The 27,704-nt window shown below is 39.9% G+C and overlaps 1 protein-coding gene across 1 annotated transcript; it reads left to right on the top strand.

Moving 5' to 3' along the window:
- Window positions 1-9,034: 9,034 nt before the first annotated feature.
- LOC125458038 (somatostatin-1A-like) lies at window positions 9,035-26,245 on the top strand. The gene is made up of 2 exons (XM_048542916.1): window positions 9,035-9,198; window positions 25,492-26,245. Exons 1-2 carry the CDS (start codon window positions 9,076-9,078, stop codon window positions 25,672-25,674), a joined length of 306 nt encoding a protein of 101 aa, XP_048398873.1. The 5' UTR covers window positions 9,035-9,075; the 3' UTR covers window positions 25,675-26,245.
- Window positions 26,246-27,704: the final 1,459 nt, after the last annotated feature.

Below are 27,704 nucleotides of genomic sequence, written 5' to 3'. Positions count from 1 at the left end.
AGGACAGTCTGTCTCCTCCCCCATTTCTGATTAAGGATCTAGGCCCAAAACGTCTGCTTTCCTGCTCCTAAGGTGCTGCTTGGCCTGCTGTGTTCATCCAGCTCCACACCTTGTTATCTCAGATTCTCCAGCATCTGCAGTTCCTATTATCCTTCCCCCATGGATCAATCTAGTGAGCCTTCACTGTACTACCTTCAACGCAATATGTTCTTCCTTGAATGTAGAAACGAAAATCGCATGCTGTATAAATGTAGTGATACTTCCTATACCTGAACTCCAAAAAATGCAGTGTGGATAGATTATGGGGCAGTAGCTCAAAGCAAAAAAATGTACCTTCATCTACTGTGGTCCAGTGAGAATCAGCACTTTCAGGAACCGTATCCTGATGAGAGTCAGCACTTTCAGGAACTGCATCCCAGTAACAGTCAGCATCTTCAGGAACTGTAACCTAATAAGAGTGTGCAATGTACGTCTCAAGTGAGTACTAATATCATCAGGAACTGTATTTCAGTGATAATCAGCACCTTGCAGAACTGAACCCCAGTCAGAGCCAGCACTTTGAGTAACTGAGCATGAATGAGGTTTTGCTACTGAAGGAAACTGCATGAACATACATAAATAATTTGGAGTGTAAGAGCTGGCCATCCTGTCATTAGTGTAAATGTGGACCAGTTTTCCACATTAAATCTGTTGATAGTTTGACGGATCATTTAAATTTTTAATGAAGGGATGCTCGATTTAAACGTAAATGAAATATTATTTAATGAGAGGAACAGCCACTCATTTAACTCCGGCAGGCGAGTTGAGTGGAATCTGTTCCAAACCGCTTTTGTTAAATTGAGTGTGTTGAGTCTGTTTAATGGTTTAGAAAATTAAGTTTTTGTTTGATTGTCTCCACTGTTCTGCATCAATAGATTTTCTTGGTATTTGCAGATTGATCGTGAGTTACATTAATACTAACAAAAGAGTCACTTGATGATAATTGTTTCCACAGAACACGGATAAAAATTTTCGAGCAGGTATTTTCCTCAGACTCTTGAGCAAAGATTTTCAAATGAAATGCTCAATGATTTTTGCTGAGGATGTATTTGCTCTATTTATTGAAATACATTTGATTATAACATAAGGACCTGGATTTATGGACAATATCAGAAAAATATGTGGGAATTACTTTTTAACCACTCCTTGACCATTTTTCCTTACCCTAGCAATAAAAATAGCCTTGGTATTTTCTGTACCTACCAACAGCGTAAAGGTTTATGGGAATGAGGTGAGTAAAAGGCCATGATTATATTATATCACCTAGGTTTGCCCGTGTGTACCAAGAGGGATAGATAAAGAAATTAAGATTTTAGGAGATATGGGAGCAATATCTAATGTTCCCAGCAATTCTGGGTGGTACACCGTTGATTTTAATCATTCTACCTAAGCCATCCATAACTTCCTTGTAAAACCTAGATGTAAAATTTGATCTGTGGTTTTATCTCCATGGATAGTCTGTATCTAGTAAATGATTAGAGTGACTCTTCTACAATCTTTTCAGCGGTGATCTTGGCACCATAGAATAACCTCTGGAAGTCTAGTAGACACATCCATTATGGTGAACAAATATTGTTTCTCACTTTTTGTTTTAGGGATGGATTTCACACAATCAAGTCTCTCACAAATCAAGTTTGTCAAATGCTGGAATGGTTATTAAAGGTACTGTCACTGCCTGAGGTTTTCCTATTATCTAACACAACTGACAAAGTTCAAACACATCTCTATGCAATCCAGGCTAATAAATCTATTTTCATATATTGGCTTGAGTTTTCCTCACCCGCAAATGACCTTCAACTGGCAACTTATGAGCTACCACAACACCTCTTTTCTCTAACTCACCAGAAATACAACTTGATGAACCTCTGTCCATTTCCTATCCACCAGAATATGAAATAGCCTCTATTTCTCATCAAGACTTCATTTTCTAGACATAAACAGTTTGGGATACACTCAGATTTGTCGTCTGTGTATGCTTCTTGAAACAACTGCTTTATTTTTTCATCTTTCTGTTGTATTTCAGCTAACTTCTCTGAAGTAAAAGTATCCACTTCATCCACCACATGTTCTTGTTTTTTTATCTCTCAACCATTCAATCAAAAATAGTTTCTGATAATTGAACTTCAACTCCCTTATCTTTACTCTTTGATACCTCCGCCTGTTTCAACCTGTGGCTTTGTGATCTTGTTACCACACAGTCAGGGTAAGCCCTAAGATATACTTCCCGTACCACCTCAGTTGTTAGATTTTCCACTGGCTTTTCAACCACAGTAGGCATCAGCCCCTTCTGTGATCCAGCTATACCATTACTGAGGATAAATTGTATTTCTGGAACAGAGAATTTTTCTAATACTCCAAGCACCACTTCATCACTTTTCACTGCAATCTCTAACTTTATTTTACATAACAGAACATGACCTTTCTCACCACGAATTTCACATAATACCACCTTTCTGGCAATACTTTTGATTTACATTTCTCCTCATCTCTCACCATCAAAGACTGGCTTGCTCCCATATCTCCTAAAATCTTAATTTCTTTATCTACCCCTATTGGTACACATGAGCAAACCTTGCCATCAAATAAACTACTTAAAAATGTCTGGCACTTTCTTGCCAACCAAGCCCTGACTAGGTGATTGTTATTTTGCAGTTCTTTTACTTCCACTATGATTTTCATTACCATTAGCTTATGCTGTTTCTTCACATCCATCTTCCTGGCGCTTTTTCTAAACCACTAATATGGTGACTTCATGTGTCCTAACCTATTGCAGTGAAAGCAAGTTTTTTTGACTTCTCTTCCTCCCCATGGGAATTTCTTTTTCATCTGTGGTAAATTATCTTTGCAATCTTCAATGAAATCTTATTTTCCATTACCATCTGAAGATTCCTCCTTTCCCTGACTTCTATGTCAAACGGATTTATGAACTAACTCAATCATCTGCTATTTCTGCTGCTAATCTTGCAGCTTTAACTTTCTGCTCTTCTGCATGAATTCTCACTACTTCAGGAAGTAAAATTTTGAAATCCTCCAAAGCAACAGTCTAAGATCATCACATCTTTAATTAAATTTCAATGCCCTTATCCATCTATCAACGTTACGTTGTTTGATCGTTTCACATTCTCTGTGCATTCGACCAGATTCCCTCCTTAGATTCTTAAAACATTGACTATCGGCTTCTGATGCTAGTTCATATGTACTTAAAATGTTTTTAATTTCATTTTATAACACTACCCAGATACCTCCTCTGATAGTAACACAAATACCTTGCTAGCAATACGCACCAACTTTGCTTTAATTAACAACACTCATGAGGCCATTTCATTTTTTGTAGCCACTTTCTCAAGTGAAATAGAAAAGGCTTCTACGTTCTTCTTGTCCAGCTTTGGCAATGCTTGGAAATATTTAAAAAGATCCCCACCAGGCCTTTGGCTAGATGGGTTTGCTCTTCATCACTGTCCTTAACACTAAACTCACCTTTCATCTCTGCCATTTTAAGTTGCCTTTCACTTTTCAGTTCCAACTCCAAAAATTCAAAAGTTCTCTCTCTCTGTCTCTCTCTTCTGCTTTTAATCATAATTCAAACTGCTTCATTTCCTCTTCATATTCAAGCTACTTTAATTCTTTAGCTCTTTTTTCCACTGAAATCATTTCTCTCTCTTTTGCTTTTGGATCTAATTCAAGCTGCTTCATTTGCAATCGAATTTTAGCCATTTTCAACGACTCCGATCGCATTTCTGGCAATTATAAATGCTGAATAATTGCTGCAATTACCTCCTGTTTCCTCACAAACTCCCCAACTCCAGCTAGTCCACCAATTCCAAAAGCTCTGCCTTCCTCACCTTCTGTAAACCACACCAAGTGACTTCTTCCACACCCAGGAAACTCCTAGCCACTGAAAGAGCCATTACTGCACAAGGCGTTTCCTAATTAAACCCACCTAAAACCTAAAAAGGGAAGGCTAACACTGACCTCTCACTGTTTTTAAATTCAATAATCTTAAAACCCAACCTGGAATTGGAAACTTTGAATCCAGATAAGAACTCCCAATTTTGTTCTGGACCAGATCAGGAACCCCAAAATATAGTAAGGACATAGTCTAATCCTTAACCTTTTTATTTACTTAAAAGTAAGTGTAAGGTGCTGTGTTCCTGATGTGATTGGATTAATCAAAGTACATTTTATTCGAGAATTAGCACTAGTTCACTCTATTGAAACGCTTAACAAGATAATATATTACTTAACCACTAATCATCAACAGTTCCAATATAGGCAACATCCTAAAAATATAGCTGTGGTTATGGCAAGTTAGCAAAACAGTTAAGGTTCTCAAATGTTGCCTGTTGGATTTAGAAGATGCTGTCAAAAGGAGTCTTGGCACATCTCTATCAAGATAAAAGTTAAGAGCATAAGCCAATTAAGCAGTTAGATATTAGGAATCTAATGGAATGTTAGCCTTTATCTCAAGAGGATTTGAGAGCAGTAATCTTGAAGCCTTGCTTTGGTCGTAGAGGGGCAATATATGATCTATTTGGGCTGCATCTATTTGGAGTACCTTGACCAGCTCTTGTTTCTTTATCTCAGGAAAGATATGGTCGTCATGAAAAGATTGCAATGAAGGTTCAGCAGACTTGCTCCTGGGCCTGATGGTACTATCCTATGAAGACAGTTTGGGCAAATTGGGTTCATATTCTCTAGAGTTTCAAAGAATGAGAGGAGAAATGAATGAAACCAATAAAATACTTGAAGTGATAGATAAAATAGATGCAGGTAAAATAAGAACATAAGAACTAGGAGCAGGAGTAGGCCACCCGGCCCCTCAAGTCTGCCCCGCCATTGAATAAGATCCATGGCTGGTCTTTTTGAGACTCAGCTCCACTTACCCGCCTGCACACCATACCCCTTAATTCCTTTACTGTTCAAAAATTTATTTAGCCTTACCTTAAACACATTCAGTGAGGTAGCTTCAACCGCTTCACTGGGCAGGGAATTCCACAGATTCACAACCCTTTGGGTGAAGAAGTTCCTCCTGGCCTCAGTCCTACATCTGCTTCCCTTTATTTTGAGGCTATACCCCCTAGTCCTAGTTTCACCTGCTAGCGGAAACAACCTCCCTGTCTTCACCTTATCTATTCCCTTCATAATCTTATATGTTTCTATAAGAACTCCCCTCATTCTTCTTAATTCCAATGAGTATAATCCCAGCCTATTCAGTCTCTCCTCATAATCCAACTCTCTCAACTCTGGAATCAACCGAGTGAATCTCCTCTGCACCCCCTCCAGTGCTAGTATAATCCTTCCCTAGTAAGGAGACCAAAACTGCACACAGTACTCCAGGTGTGGCCTCACCAAGACCCTATACAGCAGCAGCACAGTCCCCCTGTTTTTAAATCACATCCCTCTTGCAATGGCAGACAAAATTCCATTTGCCTTTTTAATTACCTGCTGCACCTGCAATCCTGCTTTTAGTGATTCATGCACAAGGACACCCAAGTCCCTCTGCTCAGCAGCATGCTGCAATTTTTACCATTTAAAACATAGTCAATTTTGCTGTTATTTCTACCAAAATGGATGAACTCACACTTATCAACATTGTACTCCATCTGCCAGACCTTTGCCCACTCACTTAGACTAGCTATATCGCTCTTTCAGTGTCTTCTGCACACTTTGCTCTACCACTCATCCTCGTGTCATCTGCAAATTTTGACACACCACACTTAGTCCCCAACTCCAAATCATCTATGTAAATTGTAAACAATTGCAGTCCCAACACGGATCCCTGAGGCACACCACTAGCCACTGACGGCCAACCAGAAAAACACCCATTTACCACTACTCTTTGCTTTCTCCTAGTCAACCAATCCTCTATCCATGCCAGTACATTACCTGTAATACCATGCAACTTTATCTTATGTAGCAGCCTTTGGTGTGGAACCTTGCCAAATGCCTTCTGGAAATCCAGATCCACTACATCCACAGGTCCCCCATTGTCCACCATGCAAGTAATGTCCTCAAAGAATTCCACCAGATTAGTTAAACATGATCTACCCCTCATGAAGCCATCGTGGGTGTTTCCAATGGGACAATTTATATCCAGATGTCTTGCTATTTCTTCCTTAATGATAGATTCAAGCTTTTTCCTCACTACTGAAGTTAAGCTAATTGGCCTGGAGTTACCTGCTTTATGTCTTCTTCCTTTTTAAAACATTAGCATCATATTGGCTGTTTTCCAATCTGTGGGAACCACCCCAGAGTCCAGTGAATTTTGGTGAATAATTACTTGTGCATTTGCTATTTCATCCATCATCTCTTTTAGTACCCTGGGATGCATTTCATCAGGGCCAGGAGACTTGTCTACCTTTCGCCCCATTAGCTTGCCCTGCACTGCCCCCTGAGTGATAATGATATTTTCTAGGTCCTCACCTGCTAAAACCTTCTTTCCATCAGTTTTCAATGTGTTATTTATGTCTTTCACTGTGAAGACGAAGGCAAAATACCTGTTTAATGCCTCGGCTATTTCCTCATTCCCAGTTATCAAATTGGCCTTCTCATCCTCTAAAGGACCAATGTTTACTTTTGTCACTCTTTCACATTTTACATGTTTATAGCAACTTTAGCTGCCTGTTTTTATATTCTGAGCTAGTTTACGCTCATAGTCTATCTTATTTTTCTTTATAACTTTTTCGTGGCTTTCTGTTGGCCTTTAAAGATTTCCTAGTCTACTGGTTTCCCCACTACTCTTTGCTTTTTTGCATTTTTTAAAAATCTGATACTTTCCTTTATTTCCTTAGACATCCATGGTTGACTATTTATTTTCCTACAGTTCTTCTTTATCACTGGAATATACTTCTGCTGAGCACTGTGTAAAATTGTTTTGAAAGTCCTCTACTGTTCCTCAATTGACTCATCATAAAGTTTTTGCTCCCATTTTACATTAGTTAACTCCTTCCTCAATCCTTCATAATCTCCTTCGTTTAAGCACAGGCTATTGGAACTGGATTTAACCTTCTCACGCTCCACCTGTATTTTAAATTCAACCATATTGTGATCGCTCCTTCCAAGAAGATCCCTAACTGTGAGATCATTAATTATTCCTATCTCATAAAACAGGACTAGATTTCGGATAGCTTGCCCCCTTGTAAGTTCCATTTCATATTGTTCAAAGAAATTATCGCGGATATATTCTATGAACCCCTCCTCAAGGCTGCCATGAACGACCTGGCTTGACCAATCGATATGTAGATTAAAATCACACATGATAATTGCTGTACCATTTTTACGTGCATTAGCTATTTCTCTGTTTATAGCCTGCCTGACCACTATGTCACTATTTGACACATTGCTGTCCCTGGCCGCTGATCGAATTAATATTAGTTAATCTACTAGGTGTGACTGCTTCCTGGAACACAGCATCCAGGTATTTCTCCCCCTCCCGGATGTGCCGCAGTGTTTGGAGTTCGGATTCCATTTCATCAATTTTGAGCCGGAGCTCCTCAATGAGCCAACACTTGCTGCAGATGTGGTCACTGCCATTCTCAATGGGATCAGCTAGCAACCACATCATACAGCTACAATACATCACCTGGCCTGCCATCTCCACTTAGTTACTTCCCAAATTTATTAGGTGAAAGATAACTGTTACCCAGCCAGCCTTTCATGTCTGCTGTGGGACTCCTCCTCTGCTGAACAACTGCAGGCCCGCAGTCACATGATGCACTACTTTTATAGCTAAAGCTTACCTTCCCAGGCTGCCCTGCTGCCCTGGTGCTGTCTCCCAGACTCCCACTGTGGAACAGTTGAAGGCTGCAATCATGTGTCATCTAGAGCTATGCTGCACAATTTGCAAATAAGTGGGATACCATTTATGAGCAAGATGACAGCAATTCATTTTTTTTACTCAGAAGACTTTTGAAACCTGGGCATTCTCTACAGCAGAGGGATATGGAAGCTTAGTCTTTGGCTATGTTTAAAGTGGAGATTGATAGAATCCTGATGGCCATAGGTGTAAGGGCTTATGAAAATGGGCTGGGTAAAAGCCTTTGGAGTGTTCAATTAGCCATGGTCAGATTAGTGGTTTGAATAGCTTACTCCTGTTCCTATGTGTCTATGCTGGTCATTTAGGCCCTTGAGGCTGCTCTAGCACTGAATTAGATCATGGCTGTTCTGTTGTGTTTTGAATTCCACATTTCTCTCTATCCCAGGTAACATTCAATTCCACTAATGTCTTCTGGATATTCAACTACAGTACGTCTAAAGGTTGTCCTTTATCCACACCATACCTTATTCCTACAAAGAGCTCAAAAAAGGACCTCAGCAGATGGCATACCGGGCATGAGTTTCCACGATATGTTGTGAGCAATTTTGTAATTAGTGGATCTGTTATTCTGCAGTATGGCTCTGGTTGCCCAATTTTAGCATCAAGATTACACAAAGCGCTCAGATCCTATTTAAGAGGTTGCTAATAAGGCCGCTCTAGTAGCATACGGCACTGTAGGAAACTAAATGCACATACTAAAAACGTTTGACGTTGTGTTTCTTTTCCAGTAATATACAGAGCAATATTAAAAAAATCAGGCTTGCCCACTGTGACTGTCCTTCAACTAGATGCTGGGACATGCGGATTGCAACAAAGACTGCACTAGGACTTACTGGGGGCAACATATGTCTAACTACAGTGAGGCAATTACAGCTTATCTGTTATCATAACACTTGTTTGGGTCTTAGTGTTGTTTGTTTGATACACTTGTCCCAGATAGCAAATTCAAATTCACAAGCTTTTACGGATCCAACGTGCCACATCAGCACAGTTCGGAAATTGCAGTTATTAGGTCAATGTTTTCCATGATTTTAAGTGATTGATACCAATGAGACAGAGAAATGATTTATAGGGAAATGGAAAATTTCTGGGACATCGCCTCTCGACATGCGGATCGCGCTGAGACAGCGGGTTTAAAAGGCCAGCCGGGCGAAGGTGTCCGTACGGCCAGTGCTGAAACGCCGGACATTTCAACCTGTGCTTTTTCGTTTTGTGCAGTGATGTGGTGCAGCCGAGCTCAGTGCGCCCTCGCCCTGCTCTCCATCGCTCTGGCAATGCTGAGTGCGGGCGCCGCTTCCACAGCCGACAGGTACCGCGAACTCCTCCAGACATCCGTGAATCAGGTAAGAAAGATTCCAAACTTCGTGCTATTCCTACACTTTTCCATAGTTCTACAAAATGTCCCCGTTTGTATCCAATTCCGAAAGATTCAGTTGAACCTGTCCAGAGTACATTCTCAGTCAGCGCATTTCCCATCCACCCAGTCATGCCATTGTTTCTTTTGCCAATTTTGTTAAATTTGTGTCGTCAACCCTTCCATTAGTAGAGTCACAGAGTGTTTACAGCATAGAAATAAACCATTCCACCCATTATATCCCACTGGTAATCAAGCATCTATTCCAAACCCAGGTTCCGGTACTTGGCCCAAAAGCTTGTATCCAATGATGTTCCAAGGTCTCATTCAAATACTTGTTAAATCTTTTGAGGGTTCCAACCTCTGCCACATTTTTATTCATTTTTGTTCATCTCTGAGTGATTTTCTTTCCTTCAAATCCTCTCGAACTGGCCTCATCTATCTTAGAACTGTTTCTGTCGGTTATGGCTCCTCTAATAAAGAGTAAGGTTTCTCCCTGTCTACCCTCACTAGGCCATTCCTAACTTTGTATGCTAAATCTGGTGCCTCCCTCTATTTTGTCTCGTTTGAGGAAATCAACGCTGCCTATCTAGTCTCTCTTCATAGCTGAATCACTCCAGGCCAGGCAACAGTTGTGTGATTATCTTCTCCATTCTCTCAAGTAAAATCTCATTCTTCTTTTAATGTTATGACCAGAAAGGCATACGGTATTTCAGATATGGCCTAGCTAATGTTATATACAAAACCATGATAATTTTGTTGCTCTTGTAACCAATGTCTTAACAAATAAAAGCAAGTATCCAATTTGCTTTCTCAACCAACTTAACTACCTGCCTTTTTGCCTTCAAGGTTCTATGAAGATGCACACCAACATCTACCTGATTCTCTGTAGTTCCACAGGTCCTCCAGTTCAACATGCTCTATCTTGCTCTGTTAGTTCAACAAAACTGCATCACTTCACTCTTTTCAAGACCAAATTCCATTTGCTGCTGTTCATTCCATCTGGCTAGCCATTTATATCATCCTGTGGTCTAAGGCATTCCTCCTCACTATTTACCACACCATGGACAGTTGTCACTGTAATAACATGGGACACGTCATTCAGTATTGTGGAATTTGCATGGAAAATCCAAGAGAAAATGTGTTTGTAAGAGAAACTATGAAAAAGGAGCCAAGCATGAAAACACAAATGGATCACATAGTAACATTAACCCATGCAAGCATAGGACTGAAGGTAAATGCTGTTGTGAGTGCAGGAGAGGTTCAGAGGTACATGGAAAGGTAGTCATTCTTTCCTGACATGTTACATATAAGCCTATTATGGCAGTCAGGGATACAGGAGCCACTCAAACTCTTTCACTGGAGAATTGCATAATTTTTGTTCTGGAGTTCATATTGGAAGCCAAGGTTTTAACAAAAGGTATCAGTGGAGGATATATATTGTTTCCTTAGTACAAAGTGTGCTTAGAATATATCTTAATGGCCAGAGCAGTGAAAATAGGTGTTGTTCAGAAATTACCAGTAAATGAGGTTGACTTACCTCTCAGTAATAATGAGGCTGAAGCAAAAATTGTGGCTCTGCTCATAATCACAGAGTAAAAGTCAGGATAAAGAGAGAAAATAGTTTCAGGGACAAGTTTCCACTGGGTCTGGTGACTCGCACAGTGCTGAAATAAATTTGTTCACCTGAGATCAAAGTGATACCACAAGCAGATATTGGAGTAGCTGAAACTTTGTACAAAGATTGGAGTAATTCAACAAAGTGTTTCATAAGTAAGTCTAAGTTAACTGAGGGCCAGAAAGCAAATCTGAAATTAAATCAGCTATCACAATCAACTCTTATTGAAGCTGATGCTGAGGGAATTCCAGAGTGTTAATGTATTAAGAATGCAATTCTGAATGAGAAAGTGAAGACATTCTCTTACGCCTTCTGACGTGTGCAGTTAATTGTTCATCGGTTTGTGATGCCACCTAGATACTTCGAGGAGATATTGTGAGTAGTTCATAAATTTCCTACTGCAAGATGTTCAGAATATTAAAAAGTCAAGCACTATTAAACCAGCATTTTAGTGGCCAGGTATAGGGGCATGGTACAACTTTGTAAATCACCCCATTAATAACATGTAGTGAGAAAACATCAACATATAATGAAAATACACCTTCAGTACCCATACCAGATTGTGAAAACTATTTAACAGCATGCTGGTAGACTACTCTGGAATGTTAACAAAAATGAAATCCAGACACCAATACATTCTTACTATTGTGGATATTGAAACTCAGCTCCCAGAAGCTTTTTCTTTTTCTTTCATTCATTCATGGTACATGAGCATTGTCGACTACCCAGTGTTTAATGTCATCCCCAGTTGCCCTTGAGAAGGTGGTGGTGAGCTACCTTTTTGAACTGCTGCCATCTATGTCTTCTGAGTTGACCCACAATGCTGTTAGGGAGGGCAATTCCAGGATTCTGGCCCAGCAGCAGTTAAAAACTGTGATATATTTCTGAGTCAGGCTCTTGAGTGACTTGGAGGGGAACTTGCAGTTGGTGGTATTCCCATCATATCTATTGCCCCTATCCTTCTAGATGAAAGTGATGTTTGGTTTGGAGGCTGCTGTCTAAGGATTTATGATGAATTTCTGCAGTGCATCTGCTAGATATTACGCATTGCTGCTCTTGAGTATTAGCGGTAGATGAAGTGTAAGTTTGTTGATGTGGTGCCAATGAAGTGGGCTGCTTTGTCTTGGATGGTTCAAGCTACTTGAATACTATTGGCACTGCACCATCCAGACAAGTGGGGAGTACTCTCTTACTTATGTCTTGTAAATGAAGGACAATCTTTGGAGAGTCTGGAGGTGAGTTACTCGTTGTAGTATTGCTACCCTCTGACAATTCTTGTAGCCACTGTGTTTACATTGGTGAGCCCAGTTGAGATTCTAGTCACTGGTGAGCAGAATAATTTTGATATGGGATTCAGTCTACCTGCAACTTCACTTTCAAGGAATTATGCACCTGCACCACTAAGTCTCTTTGTTCGGTAACACATCCCAGGTCTTTACCATTAATTGTGTAAGTCCTTACCTGGTGTGCCTTACCAAAATGGAAAACCTCACATTTATCTAAAATAAACTCCGTTTGCCACTCCTCAGCCCACTGGCCTATCTGACAAATGTCCTGTTGTACTCTGAAATAATCTTCTTCACTGTCCACTACACAACCTATTTTTGTGTCATTTGCAAACTTACTAATTCATGCTTCCTGTACTCATATTCCACTCATTTATATAAATGACAAAAAGCAGTGGATTCGGCACTGATCCTTTTGGCACACTGCAGGTCACAGGTCTCCAGTCAAAAAACAACCCCCTGCCACCACCCCCTGTTTCCTCCCTTCTGGTCAGTTTTGAAAATAATTGGCAAGCTTCCTCAGACCCCATGTGATCAATTATTACTAACCAGCCTACCATGTTGAACCTTATCAAATGCTTTGCTGAAGTTAAAAGAGACAATGTCTAATGCTCTGCCTTCATCATCTTCTTTGTCACCTCTTTAAAAACTTAATCAAGTTAGTGAGACATGATTTCCCACACAAAAAGTCATGCTGATTATCCCTAACTAGTTTTTGTCTTTCCAAATGCATGTAAATCCTGTCCCTCAGCATCCTCTCCAACAAGTTACCCACTACTGACGTAAGGTCCATTGGTCTGTAGTTCCCGGGCTTTTCTTTACAGCCTTTCTTAAATAATGGCACAACTTTAGCCGATCTCCAATCTTTTCACACCTCACTTGTGTCTGTCAGTAATGGTCATGAAGTTGCAAATTCTACTGGAGTACATTTCTGCTGCCATTGATGACCCACAGCATCTCGGGTGCCTAGCCTTGCGTTGCTAGATCTGTTGCAAGTCTGGCCCATTGAGCACAGTAGTAGTTCCACACCAAAGGATGGAGGGTGTTTTGTATGTGAAGGTGGGACTTCATCTTCACAAGGACTCTAGAGTGGTGATTCTTACTGATACTGTCATGGATAAATGTAGCTGCAGAGGTCAGATTGATGGGGATGAGATCAAGTGTGTTTTTCCTTCTTGTCAGTTCCATTACCACTTTCCGCAGACCCAGTCTAACATCTGTGTCCTTTAGGACCTGACCAGCTTGAACAGTAGGACTGATGCCAAGCCGCTCTTAGTTGTGGACATTGGAATCTCCAACCCAAAGTATGTTTTGTACCCTTGTCACCCTCAGTGATTCCACCAAGTGTTACTCAACATGGATGTATGCTGATTCATCAGTTGAGGGTGGGTAGTACACGGTAGCCTGTAAGAGGTTCCTTTACTCATGCTTAACTTGAAGACACAAGACTTCATAGGGGTAAGGAGTCAATGTTCAGAACTTCCAGGGCAACTCCCTCCTGACGGTATACCACTGTGCTGCCACTTCTGCTGGGTCTGTCCTAACGGTCTGACAAGGATTGTGATGGTGGCGAAAACAGAGTTAAAGTTTTGGTTCTGGTGACCGTTACTCAGAACAGTTCTGAGGATGAGTCACTGGACCCAAAACGTTGATTCTGTTTTCTCCTCCACAGGTGGTGCCGGACCTGCTGAGCTTTTCCAGCAACTTTGCTTTTGTTCCTGGTTTATAGCATTCGCAGTTCTTTTGGTTTTTATTGTGATGGTGGTATCTGGGACATTGTCTGTCGGGTATGAATCTGTGACTATATCAGGCTGTTGTTTGACTAGTCTGTGAGATGGCTGTCCCAAGTTTGGCATTAGCCCTGGCCATTCTAAGGAGGACTTTGCAGGGTAGACAGAGCTGTTTCTGCAATTGCCTTTTCCTGGTGTCTTGGTCGATGCCAGGTGGCATTCTTTGTTGAGACTTCTTAGTGATTAGTACAGCTGAGTACCTTACTAAGTATTTCAGAATCAAATATATTGCTGTGGATCTGAAGTCACACATAGGCCAATAGAAGAGGACAGCAGATTTCCTTCCTTGAAAGATATTAGTGAGTCAATAAGTTTTTTTGACGATCGATAATTATTTATGGCCATCATTACATTCTTAATTACAAATTTCTTTAATTGAATTCAAATTCTACCACCTATTGTGGGATTTGAACCTGGTTCACCAGAACATTAGATGCATTACTGGATTAGTTGTCTCAAAAGCATGAGGCCATTGTCCTTTCTTGAAGGGATATTCACAGCTAAAATGGAAAGCATTACTCAATCTTTTCATTCACTTTAGCCTACTAGTAGATATACAGTCAAAGTAAGCTCCCAAGTTCATATCTAAAACTTTTCAGGACATTATACATACATTGGTTATAAAATATTTAAAGTTGACAGCATATCATCTGCAAATGCAGAGAAATAACATCAGACCCTTAATATAATAAATAAATCATCCTGTCATGAATATTCTCAAGACTGGGACAAAGATTTGGATTTTTTGCTGTTTGCTGCCAGAGATTCCTCAAGTGGATGACCAAGATTTGTCCATTTAAATTAATGTATGGGCTGAAAGATAAATCCTCTATGTTAGATGATGTATCCATGTTTGCCAAATGGCTCACAGCAGCATGCACAGTGCCACGTTAGAAAACTTCATTGACGAAGTTGAAAGAATAGGCATATGGACTTGTTAAAACTAGTGAAGATGAAGTGTTCACATTGCTACCTGTGCGCAATATTTGGTGGTCCATTCAAGTAACTATGAGGATTAGTAATGTGAATTATTTGGTAGATTCTCCAAAGCACATAAGGAAGAATCAGTTATACCATATAAAACATACCAGTATAATTTCAGTATAGAGACGATGATAAGGAGGTGCAAGCATATCAGATGCAGGGTAATTAGAAGATGAATAAGAAAGTGAGAATGGTAAAAGCAGAGTAGATAGCTCACAAAGCGAACCTGTTGCATTAGCCAATACTGAAATAGTAGGTAAGACCAAAAGAACTGCTGCTGCTGTAAATCAGGAATAAAAACAAAGTTGCTGGAAAAGCTCAGCAGGTCTGGCAGTGTCTGTGAAGGAGAAAACAGAGTTAATGTTTTGGGTCTGGTGGCCCATCCTCAGAAGAACTGTGTTCTGAGGAAGGGTCACTGGACCCAAAACATTAACTCTGTTTTCTCCTTCACAGACACTGCCAGACCTTCTGAGCTTTTCCAGCAACTTTGTTTTTGTTACTGAAATGGTAGGATAGGATTACTAAGACTGTGCTCTCATACTTAGAGTTGGACAGGCCCCAATCTTGACTAAGTTTCGTCTATTTGAAAGAGTATTGGCAAGAATAATTGAAATCAAGCGCCAAAGAGATATCAGCTTTTGTTTCACAAAATTGGTTCATCAATGTTAATCTAGCCTTTCAGTTTTGAACAAGCTCCAGCAATGTTCCAAAAAATTATGAATCAAATCCTAACTCACACAAAATTGTTTACTTGGATTATGATGCCTTAACTTATTGGAAGAACACTTAACAGAATTAACCGCCTTATTTGTAGTTATGTTAGCCCACCTAGCAATAAATCTTGCCAAGGGCAGGTTTATGAAAGCACAGGTAAGTTACACAGTACATAACAAAATGTTGCCAATGACAGTGAAATTAAACATTTTGGTAGAATTCCCCATTCCTACAGCTAAAAAGGAGATTATGACATTTTGGGGAATGTGGGTTTTTACCAAAATCAGTGGTCCAATTTCAGCAAGGCAGCTGTCCCACTGCTAGATGTCTTGTAAAAACAGGAAATGGTAATATGGTCAAAAGAGTACCAGTAGCTTTTGAGACTTTGGAAGCAATCCAACCAAATAAATTTTTGTCGATCACTGATTTGCTATTGTGTTTTACATGACAATCGATGATAGTGACTTAGAGGTAGATGCAGACGTATTGCAAGAAGATGAATCAAGAGCAGAGAAGCCAGCAACGTGCTTTCCTAAGAAAATAAAACCCTATCAAAAGAAATATTTTGCAGTAGGAAAGGAAACTCTGAGACTGTTACTCTGAGATTCTTAAACTTTCCAGGTTCATGTCAATCATGAGCATTAAATGACTGTCATATATGCTGATCATAATTATTTGGTCTTTGAATGGAAGTTTAAAAATTAAAAATGATAGTCTGTACTGGTGGTGTGGTCTAATGCAACCTTTTGGGAAGAAATGTGTTCATATGGCTGAAAAGGATAATGCCTTTGCTGATGTATTATCAAGAATGAAATGATGAGGAATAGGTTGTGAAGAGCCATTTTTAAGGGTTCACTGTAAAGTTTCTTGTTGATGAGATACGGCTGAACTTTTATTTTTTCAGCAAACATCTGTATTTACTTGATGCCATCTTCTTCAGTTAAGGTTTCTTCATGAGACCCTGAAACAATTTGCTGACACAACTTGCTTATGTTGTAAAGCATGTTGCTTAATCTCAGGTATTCAAAAGTCTTGTAGCATGTATTTTTCTCTGGCACCTTAAAGTCTGTTTCTGGAGATTTTCTCTTACTATCTTTCAAACCACTCAGAATTTCTTTCTTGCTGCCTTGACTGTTTTGAAAACTGCTAAACTGTGCTATTAATATTGTAGGTCTTTTCTCTTCAAATGACCTGCTTCTTTTGAAAAACTGTGGATGCTGTAAATCAGGTGCAAAAACAGAAGTTGCTGGAAAATCTCAGCAGGTCTGGCAGCATCTGTGAAGAAAAAGTCAGTTTGGGTCCAGTGACCCTTCTTCGGAATAAGGGGTTAACATTTAAGACAGAAATGAGTAGGAAATTCTTCTTTCAGAGGGCTATACCTGTGGAATTATTTACCATAGGTAAGAATTGAGCCTGGGTTATTAGTTCTTTTCAAGATGTGCAGATTATGTGGATTGGCCGTGCTATGTTTCCTAAATTGTGCAGGCTAGGAGTTAGCCATGGGAAATACAGGGTTATGGCATGGGAGGGTCAATGTGGTATTTGATGGGCTGAATGGCCCATTTCAACACTGTAGGATTCTATGAAGTAGCTATCCAATTTTGTCCAAAAATACTCAAATGCTCAACTTCCACCATCTTTTCAGGAAGAGAGCTCCAAAAACTCATCACCCTCGGGAAGACAAATGGATCTTCTCTTAAATTTTCATGCTGTTAAAAGACGATTCTAGCTTCTCTTGTACCTCCATATACCTGTATTCTTTGTTCCCTGGAAATGTTTAAGTAAACATGCCTTCAAGAACTTACTATCATTCCTATAGTGTAGTGCTCAGAATAACTCAATTCTCCAGGTGAGACCTACCTAATATTTTATAAAGTTTAAAGTGTTTTACTCTCTGTTTCCCTGTTGATAGAGCAATGGGAAACTTTATGCTTCCTTCTGAGCCATCTCAAATTGTTCTGCTTCTTCAAAGGTTTTGTACCTAGGCCCGTTGGAGTTTCTGTAGCTGCAATAGTATAATTTGTTTTATATTATCTTCCTCATGTGTCCTGCCAAAGCATTTCACACCCATTCTTGTTCGAGTTTACCTGCCCATCATCTGTCTGAGCATTTCCTCAACCTGTTCAACCTCCTCCCTAGTGGTTGCTACATTTTGGAATTTGTCACCTGTAAACCTTTGAAATGTTGCCTTGAATACCCTTAAATAAAGCACAGAACTGGAAGAAGCTGGAAATTTGAAACAAAAACAATTTCTGGAGAAACTCAGCAGGTCCGGCAGCATCTGTGGACTGAAAGCAGAGTTAATGTTTCTTGCCCAGCGACCCTTGTATGCCCCTGAAAAAGTCATTCATATTTAATGATGAAGGGCAGTATCCGATTCCTAAGACATCTTTCAGCAACTGCAGCAGGACCTGAAAGACTGAAAATGCTTCTCATTGCAGTTCAAAGAATTCATCAACATGACTGACACAGCCCAGCTAATTGCTTTTGTGTGCATGATGTCTAAGGGCATAACCAATAAAGAGGATCTTCTCATTCTTTTCCCCTTATGGAGAAAACAAGGAGTGAGGATATCTCCATCAAATACTAAGGTTTGTGCTTGAGGAAAATTTTCCAATTATGAAAATGATTTCCATCACAACTGATGATGCATCAACCAGGCTTTGTACAAATATGGGCTTTGTTGCAGTTTGCAGAAATGATCTTCATTTCCCTTCTTTTCTTAATTGTTACTGTTTAATCCACCAGCAAGCAATAGCGAGTAAAGTTATGATCTTTTCTCATGGAAGGAAAGTTGTTAAGATTGTAATCTCAATTCCAGCAAGAGTATGTCAGCACCACTTTTTGAAATCCTTATGAAGCAATGTTGAGTAGATTGGGCCTGTACTCATTATAATACAGAAGAATGAAAGGTGGTCTGACTTACATTTACAAGATTCTTTGGGGGAAAACATCTAAAAGAACTGTGGATGCTGTAAATCAGGTACAAAAACAGAAGTTGCTGGAAAATCTCAGCAGGTCTGGCAGCATCTGTGAAGAAAAAGTCAGTTTGGGTCCAGTGACCCTTCTTCGGAATAAGGGGTTAATATTTAAGACAGAAATGAGTAGGAAATTCTTCTCTCAGAGGGTTATAACTGTGGAATTCTTTACCATAGGTAAGACTTGAGCCTGGGTTATTAGTTCTTTTCAAAGCTGAGATAAAGAGATTTTAATCTTTAAAGGAATCAAGTCTTGTAATAAAAAGACAGGAAAGAGCAATTGAGGATTATCAGACCAGCTATGATATCATTGAATGTCAGAACAGACTTGATGGGTTGAATGGCCTAGATCTGTTCTTATATCTTATAGCCTTAATTGTTACTCAATTAACTTCATGTTCCCTACTGTGAGCTATTCCTTCGTGCTGAAGTGAGGTAGTTAATTCGAGAGAAATTCCCACAAAAATTTTTTTGATCTGATGCTTGAAACTGTCACTTTTCTTAAATTACAGAATGAAGTGTGCAGTGAGCTAACAGGCATTGCTCATTTCAGGTTCCTTACAGACTTAAGGTCAATTGTGAACTGCAGGGGAAGGGCAGATACTTAGCAACATGTGATCAGAGCTGTGAATGCATTCAAGTTGAAACTAGGTCAGTGGTCATCCCAATTAAAAATAAACCCTGCAAAACTTACCCAGTCTGGAATGAAATACGATGGAACAAATTATCATGTTTATTTCAAACCCATTCCTTCAAGTAGACATTGTAGGTTGGCTAACTGTTCCATCAGATGTTGATTTATAAAGCGGTGGAGTCGAGATGGGTAGAATTACAAAGCAAAATGATAGTGAGCTGAAAGTCAAATCCAGGGACAGCAAATTTTGGGGACTCATAAGCAGTGAAAATAATCATTTTTATTATCTAGTGCTTTTAAGATGAAAGCTTATTTTGCATCTTGCACAGTGGCTCAGTAGTTAACATTTCTGTTTCAGAACGCCAAGGACCTGGATTCGATTCCACCCTCAAGCGACTATTTGTGTGGAGTTTGCACATTATCCCTGTGTCTGCATGGGATTACTTCTGGTGCTCTGGTTTCATCCCACAGTCTCATAACATGCAGGCTAGGTGGGTTAGTCAGGAGACATGCAGTAATAGGGTAGGGTGGTGTGGGTGAGTCTGAGTGGGATGATTTTCAGATGGGCAGTGTGGTCTCAATAGGCCAAATGGTCTGCTTCCACACTGTATGGATTATATGACCTCTGTGAGATAACATTCATCCCAAATGAAGATAATCAAGTCCTCTAAGTATACGAGTTCAATTCCAGCCATGGGTGTTTGTTGTGTGGAGTTTGCACATTCTCCCTGTGTCAGCGTGGGTTTCCTTTGGGTACTCCTGTTTCCTCCTACAACCCAAAGATATGCAGGTTAGGTGGATTGGCCATGCTAAATTGCCCATCATGCCCAGGGATGTGCAGGCTAAGTAGTTTACCCATGGGAAATACAGGGTTACAGTGATAGAGTAGGGGGTGATGCGCTTTAGACAATAGGTGTGGACTTGATAGGCTGAATAGTCTGTTTCCACACTGTAGGGATTCTATATTATACCCACATCACAGGTACCTATTTAATGGACTATAGACAATAGCCTTTGAGACACTGGCAGATAATGTGTCAGGTATCACACTGAGACATGGTGTGTACAGGACAAAGTAAAAAGAAATACTCAATTTTAGATTTATGTGGCACTAAAAATAAACTGTTTATCCTGTACTTTCTTAGGATAGCTCCTAGCTTGCACTTAAATTCAAAAAGTGGTCTTGTGTTTCAAAACTTTGGTGACCGTTGCCATAGAAGAAATGCAATAAGTGTTCACCAGGCTTGTTCCTGGGATAAGAGGACTGCCCTGTGATGACAGATTAGGCAAATTGGGACTGTATCCAAGAGTTTCAAAGAATGAGAGATGATCTAATTGAAACCTACAAAATACTTGAAGGCTAAACAAGGTATGATGTTTCTCCTAGCTGGGAGTATAGAGCTAAGGTACACAATTTAAAAATAAGTAGGATGTCATCTAGGCCTGAGCTGATAATTTTCTTTAATTCAGAGGGTTTTGGGTGTTTCAATTCTCTACCACAGATTGCTCAGGTCTTTGAGTATGCTCAAGGTAGAGATTGATAGATTTCTGATCAGCAATGGTGTACAAGGTTATAGAGATGGGATGAGGAAAAGGAATTGAAATGTTCAGTCAGTTATGATCATTTTGAATGACCTGAATGGCTTCCTCTTGTTCCTAGCATCATATATTCATTAAGACATGATCAATTCAGTTACAAAGAAGGATTATATGTGTTTTATGGTAGAATTTTCAACCTCTCAATTTATCAACTGGTTGGATGGACAAAGCTTATTGTAGGATCTGTTAATGAAGAAACCATTTGACTGAGATGCCATTTGACTGAGTTAGAATGCTTTATGCTTCATTTAATTCCCTGCATCACCTCCACCATCTGACGTGGATCAAATGAATACTGTTAGTGTGGGATCTTGCCATGCATCTCACAGCGATTGTTTAGAGAGGCTTTATACTAATTACAGCCCTTAGACACAGGACCAGGCTTAGTGTGCATAAATTACAGTCATCAACGTTGACATGGTTATTAACCAGCAGCAGTTGTGATGTTTTTGAGTCAGTTCTCTGTTTCTGCAGCTATTTGGCCCATAGTGTTTGCACTAGCTCCTTGAAAGAAATGACCAATTAACCTGACACCCCTGCTCTTTGTGGCATAGCCCTGCAAAGTGTCCTTTTCAAATATTTATCCAAATCACTTGACAATGTTCTGATTTAATCTTTTTCCACCACCCTTCCAGGTAGCACAGTCAAGACGATCACAGCACACTGCACTAAAAGATTACATTGTCGAAAAACACTGATACTTTAAAAAAAATTGTTACGGAGGTCATTGGTAATTGCAAAATTATGATTTTTCTGTAGGGGACTTAGGAATAGGCCTTAAATACTTGCCTACCCAGCATCACCCAATTCCCATGAAGGAAAAATAAAAGAAATGCTACTGAGGTAATGGGGAGTGAAGTGTTTCTTGAATCGCTGTAGCCCTTGGTGTAGATCCACCAACACTACTGTTAGAAAGATAGTACAGCACCAGAATATTTGTCCTGGTATAGTGAAAGCATACCTATGTAAGGAGATGTGGCATTACAGTGGTAATGACACCGAACTCGTAAACTCGAGGTTCAATGTAATGATTTAGGGGCATGGTTCAAATGCCAACATGACAGTGGTAGGCATTGAAGTTCAATCAACAAATCTGATATTTGAAGGAACTCCTAATTATGATGACTATGAAACTAAAACCTGTCAGGTTTATTTATACCCTCTCCAAAGGTTAACTCCTAACTGTTATCTGAAATGGTCAAGCAAGACAATCAGCTCAGAGAGTCATACAGCACAGAGACAGATCCTATGGTCCAACCAGTCCATGTGCCCAAACTACACTAGTCCCACCTACCTCCTTATCCCTCCAAACATTTCTTATTCATGTACTTATCTGATTGTCCTTTAACCATTGTAATTGTGCTCAAATCCACCACTTCCTCATTCCACCCACATACCACTCTCTGTGTAAAAAAATGCCCCCATGTCTTTTTTTAAATTTCTCCTCTCACGGCTCCTATAGTCTTGAAATTCCCCAACCTAGGGAAAAAACATCTGCTATTCACCTTATCTTTACCACTCAGGATTTTATAAATCTCTACAAGGTCACCCCACAACCTCCCATGCTCCAGTGGGAAAAAAGCTCAAGGGCAATTATGGGCATATAACAAATGCTGACCTGGCCAGTAATGCCCCCATTCCACAGAAGAATAAAGATAATAAATGGTTCCAAGTGAGGATAGTGTGTTATTTCAAAGAGAATTTGTAATTCATCTTGTTACCAGATGCATGTCCTTGTTCTCCCAGAGGTAAACATTTTGGATTTGAAAGGTGCTACCAGAGAAACTGAGCTGAGTTACTGCAGTGCATCTTGCATATGCACTAATGTCACTCTGCGTCATTGATAGAGCGAACATTCAAGGTGGTGGAAGCGATGCCAATCATGCAGGCTGCTTTGTCTTGGATTATGTCAAACTTCTTGAGCACTGTTGGAGCTGCAACCACCCAGGCAGTCAACGTTTTCCTTCACACTCCAGACCTGTGCTTTGTGGGTGCTGGACAGGCTTTGGGAGTCAGAAAGTGAGTTTTTTGCTTTAGGATTCCTAGCTTTTGACCTGCTTTTGTAGCTGGCCTAACTCAATCTCTAGTCAATCGTGACCCCCAGACTGTTGATTGTGGGGCAATCAGTAATGGAAATGTCACTGAATATCAAAGGTGACAGTTTCTTTCTTGCTAGAAATGGTTGTTGCCTGACATGAATGTGGAATCCCCCTTCTTAATCCAATCTGGAATGTTATTCAGAATTTACAGCATTTGTGCAATATTTAAGGAAATACAAAAGTACCAGACATTGCAAACATTAGTGAACATTTCCACTATCTGACCTTGTGATGGATCATTGATGTAATAGCTGAAGATGGGGGATCCAGAAAATCTCCTGCAGTATGTCCTGGAGCTGCAATAACTGACCTGCAGCAACCACAACCATCTTCTTTTCTGCCAGATATGACACCAACAAATGGACATAAACTATTGGCAGATGCCAGTGTTGATACTGATTGGAACAGCTTGGCTAGGGCTGTGGCTAGTTCTGGAGCACATGTCTTCAGAATTATTGATGTAATGTTGTCAGGGCCCACAGCAGTATCTAGTGCTTTCAGCCATTTCCTGATATCGTGAGGAGTGAACCTAATGGGTTGAACACTGACGTTTGTGGTTCTGGGCACCCCAGAGGAGGCCAAGATGACTAATAAATCCTGGCCTAAGCCAGCAACACCCACATTCTGTGAATGAATAAAAGCAGAAATTCAAAATGCCGTTCAGATTCTATTAACATAGCCATGTAGTAGTGTTAGAATGCTTTTTAGTGACAAATTGTAAAATTTACTCATTCAGCTAACTAAATTACCACAAATGAGATAATATTTGTTTGCGTCTTTGGGGAAAACCCAATGACCATCCTGAGGGACATCCTACTTGCAATTGCATGCTGTGGCAGCCAGATTAACATCATTTGTTTATTTAATTGCTTGTGCAGCAATAGCAAAATAGAAAGTTTTACTGTACACTGTGGTCACTGAAGCTGCAGAAAGATCTAGACAGTTTAGGAGAGTGGTCCGGGAAATGGCTGATGAAATTCAATATGAACAAATGCGAGGTTTTGCACTTTGGAAAAGAACACAGGCATAGATTATTTTCTAAACGGTGAGAAAATTCATAAAGCAGAATTACAAATGGATTTGTGAGTGTTGGCCCAGGATTCTCTAAAAGTTAACTTGCAGGTAGATTCCGTGATTAAGAAAGTGAATGTAATGTTGTTGTTTATCTCAAGAGGGTTGGAATGTAAAAGCAGCGATGTGCTTCTGAGGCTTTATAAGGTCCTAGTTAGGCCCCATTTAAAATACTGTGTCCAATTTTGGGCCCCATACCTCAGGAAGGACATACTGGCACTGGAGCATGTCCAGCGGAGATTCACACAGATGATCCCTGGAATGGTACGTTTAGCGTATAACGAATGGCTAAGGATCCTGGGATTGTACTCATTAGAGTTTAGAAGGTTGAGGGGAGATCTAATAGAAACTTACAAGATAATGTATGGCTTAGAAAGGGCGGACGCTTGGAAGTTGTTTCTGTTAGGCGGGGAGACTAGGACCCGTGGGCACAGCCTTAGAATTAAAGGAGGTAAATTTTAAACTGAAATGAGGAGACATTTCTTCAACCAGAGAGTGGTAGGCCTGTGGAATTCATTGCCATGGAGTACAGTGGAGGCCAGGACGTTAAATGTCTTCAAGGCAGAGAACGATAAATTCTTGATCTCACAAGGAATCAAGGGCTATGGGGAGAGTGCAGGGAAGTGGAGTTGAAATGCCCATCGGCCATGATTTAAATGATGGAGTGGACTCGATGGGCCGAATGGCCTTACTTCCACTCCTATGTCTTATGGTCTGATTCACAGCCATTGCTGATCATCGGGATTGCATCATAGGGTATTCAGAATTTAAACTGAACTTGGAAAATATCACAATGTTACTGCAAATAATTTGTTTTTCCAATACAGTCCATATTACAATGAGAAATATTCTGATCATTTTCAGCAAGAGAATTTTGATCTGTTGCTGAATTGAAATCAGAAATGAAATTAAAATAAGGAAAGAAAAGGAGCTACCATTCCAGTTATAATCATGTGCCATCCATGTCGATATTCAGAGGTGGCGAAATGGATAGCTTGATTGATGATGGTGCTCAGTTTATGTTTTCTTGCCACAAGCTCCTCTAATTTTGATCACAATTATTTTTTAGCCAAGATCCGATTCTACAATAAAGCCAGCCCTCCTGTCCTTGCCTAACATCCACACAGATATCCTGTGATAGTGTTGCAAAGTGAAAAAACCACTTCAGTTTTTTGCTGTTCTTACCTCATGAGCATTGATCCCTTCCGCACTGATCCTGACTGTGATCAGCATATTCTGATGATGGATTTGTTTTTACTGTGGTGCAGATTGAGCCATTTTGCTTTTCATCTCCATCCTCCTCACCAACACATCCTATACATCTCCCTCTGACCTTACTTTATTGGGAACAAAATTAGAAATAATTTGTTTCTTTCCAATGTGCGGAATTAAAATTTGGAACTGAAGAGACTCTAAGCATTGGATAACTGATGTCAGCAGTATGTAATATGAAGACATGTTGACATTCCACGTTTCAGTTTCTGACAAACTTTACTTGCTTCCTTGTAGGACCTGCTGAAGGATGCAATGATTCTGCATGTAGTAGCGGATGAAAACAATGACACTATGGAAATGGATTCTTCTCAAGCAGAGGCTCCAGAGGCTCCAATGAAATTCCAGCATCGTCAATTGGGAATGAGACTGCGGAAAAACTGCAAGAACTTCTTCTGGAAAAGCTACACTTTATGCTGACAGAATGCACTTCGCTGTATTGCACTGAGCCCACTCCACTCTATCTCACTGTACCTCATCGCACCTGTTTGGATTGAAGTGCGTTTCAGAATGCAGTAGACTTTGCCTCACTGTATCACAATGACTTCTTCCCACTGAATCCCACTGTATTCTACTTCACTCTACTGTGCTTCATTTTACTCCATTCTTACACCACAGTACTTCATTGTATCCTACCGTACACTGTTACACTGCTCTGTACCTCATAGTACTACACTAATTCCTTCCCACTGTACCTTGCTGTACAGCATTGTACCAAATTATAAAACACTCTAGTGCATTGTATCGCTTTGCACCATGTTGTTATGCACTGTAGACCACTATACTCCACTATAAAGCACAGAATCCTTCACACTATACCACACTAAACCACAGTGTATTCCAATGAGCTCTTGCCATTGATTCCATTGTAATCTGACAATAGTTGCAATTCATCTGCAGTTTCATCTATTCGCTTGAAAACATCCTTTACTTTTCGTTTTGCAATTATACTCACTGTCATTTTGTAACTCTTTAAGCATGATGCAATAAAAGTGGCTTCACATTTGCAGATTATGCTACAGTTTCAATTAAATGCTTTCATATATTTCTAACAACTTGGTAAAATTGGTCATCCTGAGAATCCGCAGATTGTGGCCTTATGGAGAATTTAGTAATGGAGGACTAAGATGACAATTCCACTCTATACTGAGGGAACATTGCATTTTCATTAATATAATCTTTCTGACAGTTTGTGTGTTCAGGTAAACATGGAAATGTCACATCACCAATTGAAGATGACCAGACAGTTAATGCTAGAGACCCAGGAACGTTATTGACCAGAGGGACCTTGTGCAGGTTCATAGTTCCTTGAAAATAGTGATGCTTGCAAAGGTTTGGCACACTTGCCTTCATTGGTTGAGAACGGAGTGAAGGAGCCAGGATATTACTTTGCAGCTGTACAGGACTTTGGTGAGGCCACTTTTGGAATACTGCATACAAGTCTAGTCTCCTTGCCGTAAGAAAGACATTGCTAAGCTAGAAAGTTTGCAGAAAAAGATGTACAGGAATGTTGTTGGAATGGAGGATTTGAATTATAAGGAGAGGCTGGGATATTTTTGTCCAGAGTATCGAATACGGAGGGGTGCTGTTATAGAGGTTTATAAAATAATGACAGGCATAGATAAGCTGAATAGCTGAGGTCTTTTTCCAAGGGTAGCAGAGTCGAAAACTAGAGGGCACAGGTTTAAAGTGAGAAGGGCAAGATTTAAAAGTTACCGAGAAGCAAATTGTTCACCTAGAGGGTGGTGCACATATGGAATGAGTCGAATACAATTATAACATTTAAAAGGCATTTGGATGTGTGCTTGAATAGCATGGGCTTAGAGGGATACGGACCAATTACTGACAAATGGGACTGGTTAAGTTTGGGATGGTTGATCAGCATGGACAAGTTGGATTGAAGGTCTGTTTCTGTGCTGTACGACTCTAAGATTTTATAACTTTTTTTATGTCGTATTCTTAATTACTGTTTCTAGAAATAATTGCATGAGACATTTACTCATTTGCTGTTTGTGGGGTCTTGCCTTGACACAGTTGAAGTCAGAGCAGAAAGACAACATTTAGCTCTTGAGTCATCTCTCCATTAAATAGCATCATAGCTAACGTGTTTGCATTTTGAATTCCACATTCCCATCTTTTCTCAACAATCCTTGGTTCCCATGCGTTATTTCTGGATACCCCCAGTGATTGTACCATCTTCTGTCATTCACCTACTTTCACACAAACCAAAACCTCATGGTCAAAACAATAAACCCATAAACAAATGTAACTAATGAACTTTGAAATGTGCACCTGACTCTTTGAAATCAGGATTAAATGAATACCATATCAATTTACTGAATGCCATACTGTGGACCCTACAAATATCAGTTAAGACTAAAAATATTTCAAAACTGCAGCCCATAACATAGGGCCAGTTGAAAAAGAAACAGTTAACATTAATCTGAATA

The sequence above is a fragment of the Stegostoma tigrinum genome, chromosome 14, assembly GCF_030684315.1.
Source record: "Stegostoma tigrinum isolate sSteTig4 chromosome 14, sSteTig4.hap1, whole genome shotgun sequence".
NCBI lineage: Eukaryota > Metazoa > Chordata > Chondrichthyes > Orectolobiformes > Stegostomatidae > Stegostoma > Stegostoma tigrinum.
This window is presented reverse-complemented; position numbering and strand designations above follow the sequence as displayed.

Bases quoted from the DNA above. Each gene is read 5' to 3' on its own strand.
- LOC125458038 (XM_048542916.1), top strand. From the start codon at position 9,076: ATGTGGTGCAGCCGAGCTCAGTGCGCCCTCGCCCTGCTCTCCATCGCT. The intron at 9,199-25,491 runs GTAAGAAAGATT...GCTTCCTTGTAG, and splicing joins TCCAGACATCCGTGAATCAG to GACCTGCTGAAGGATGCAAT.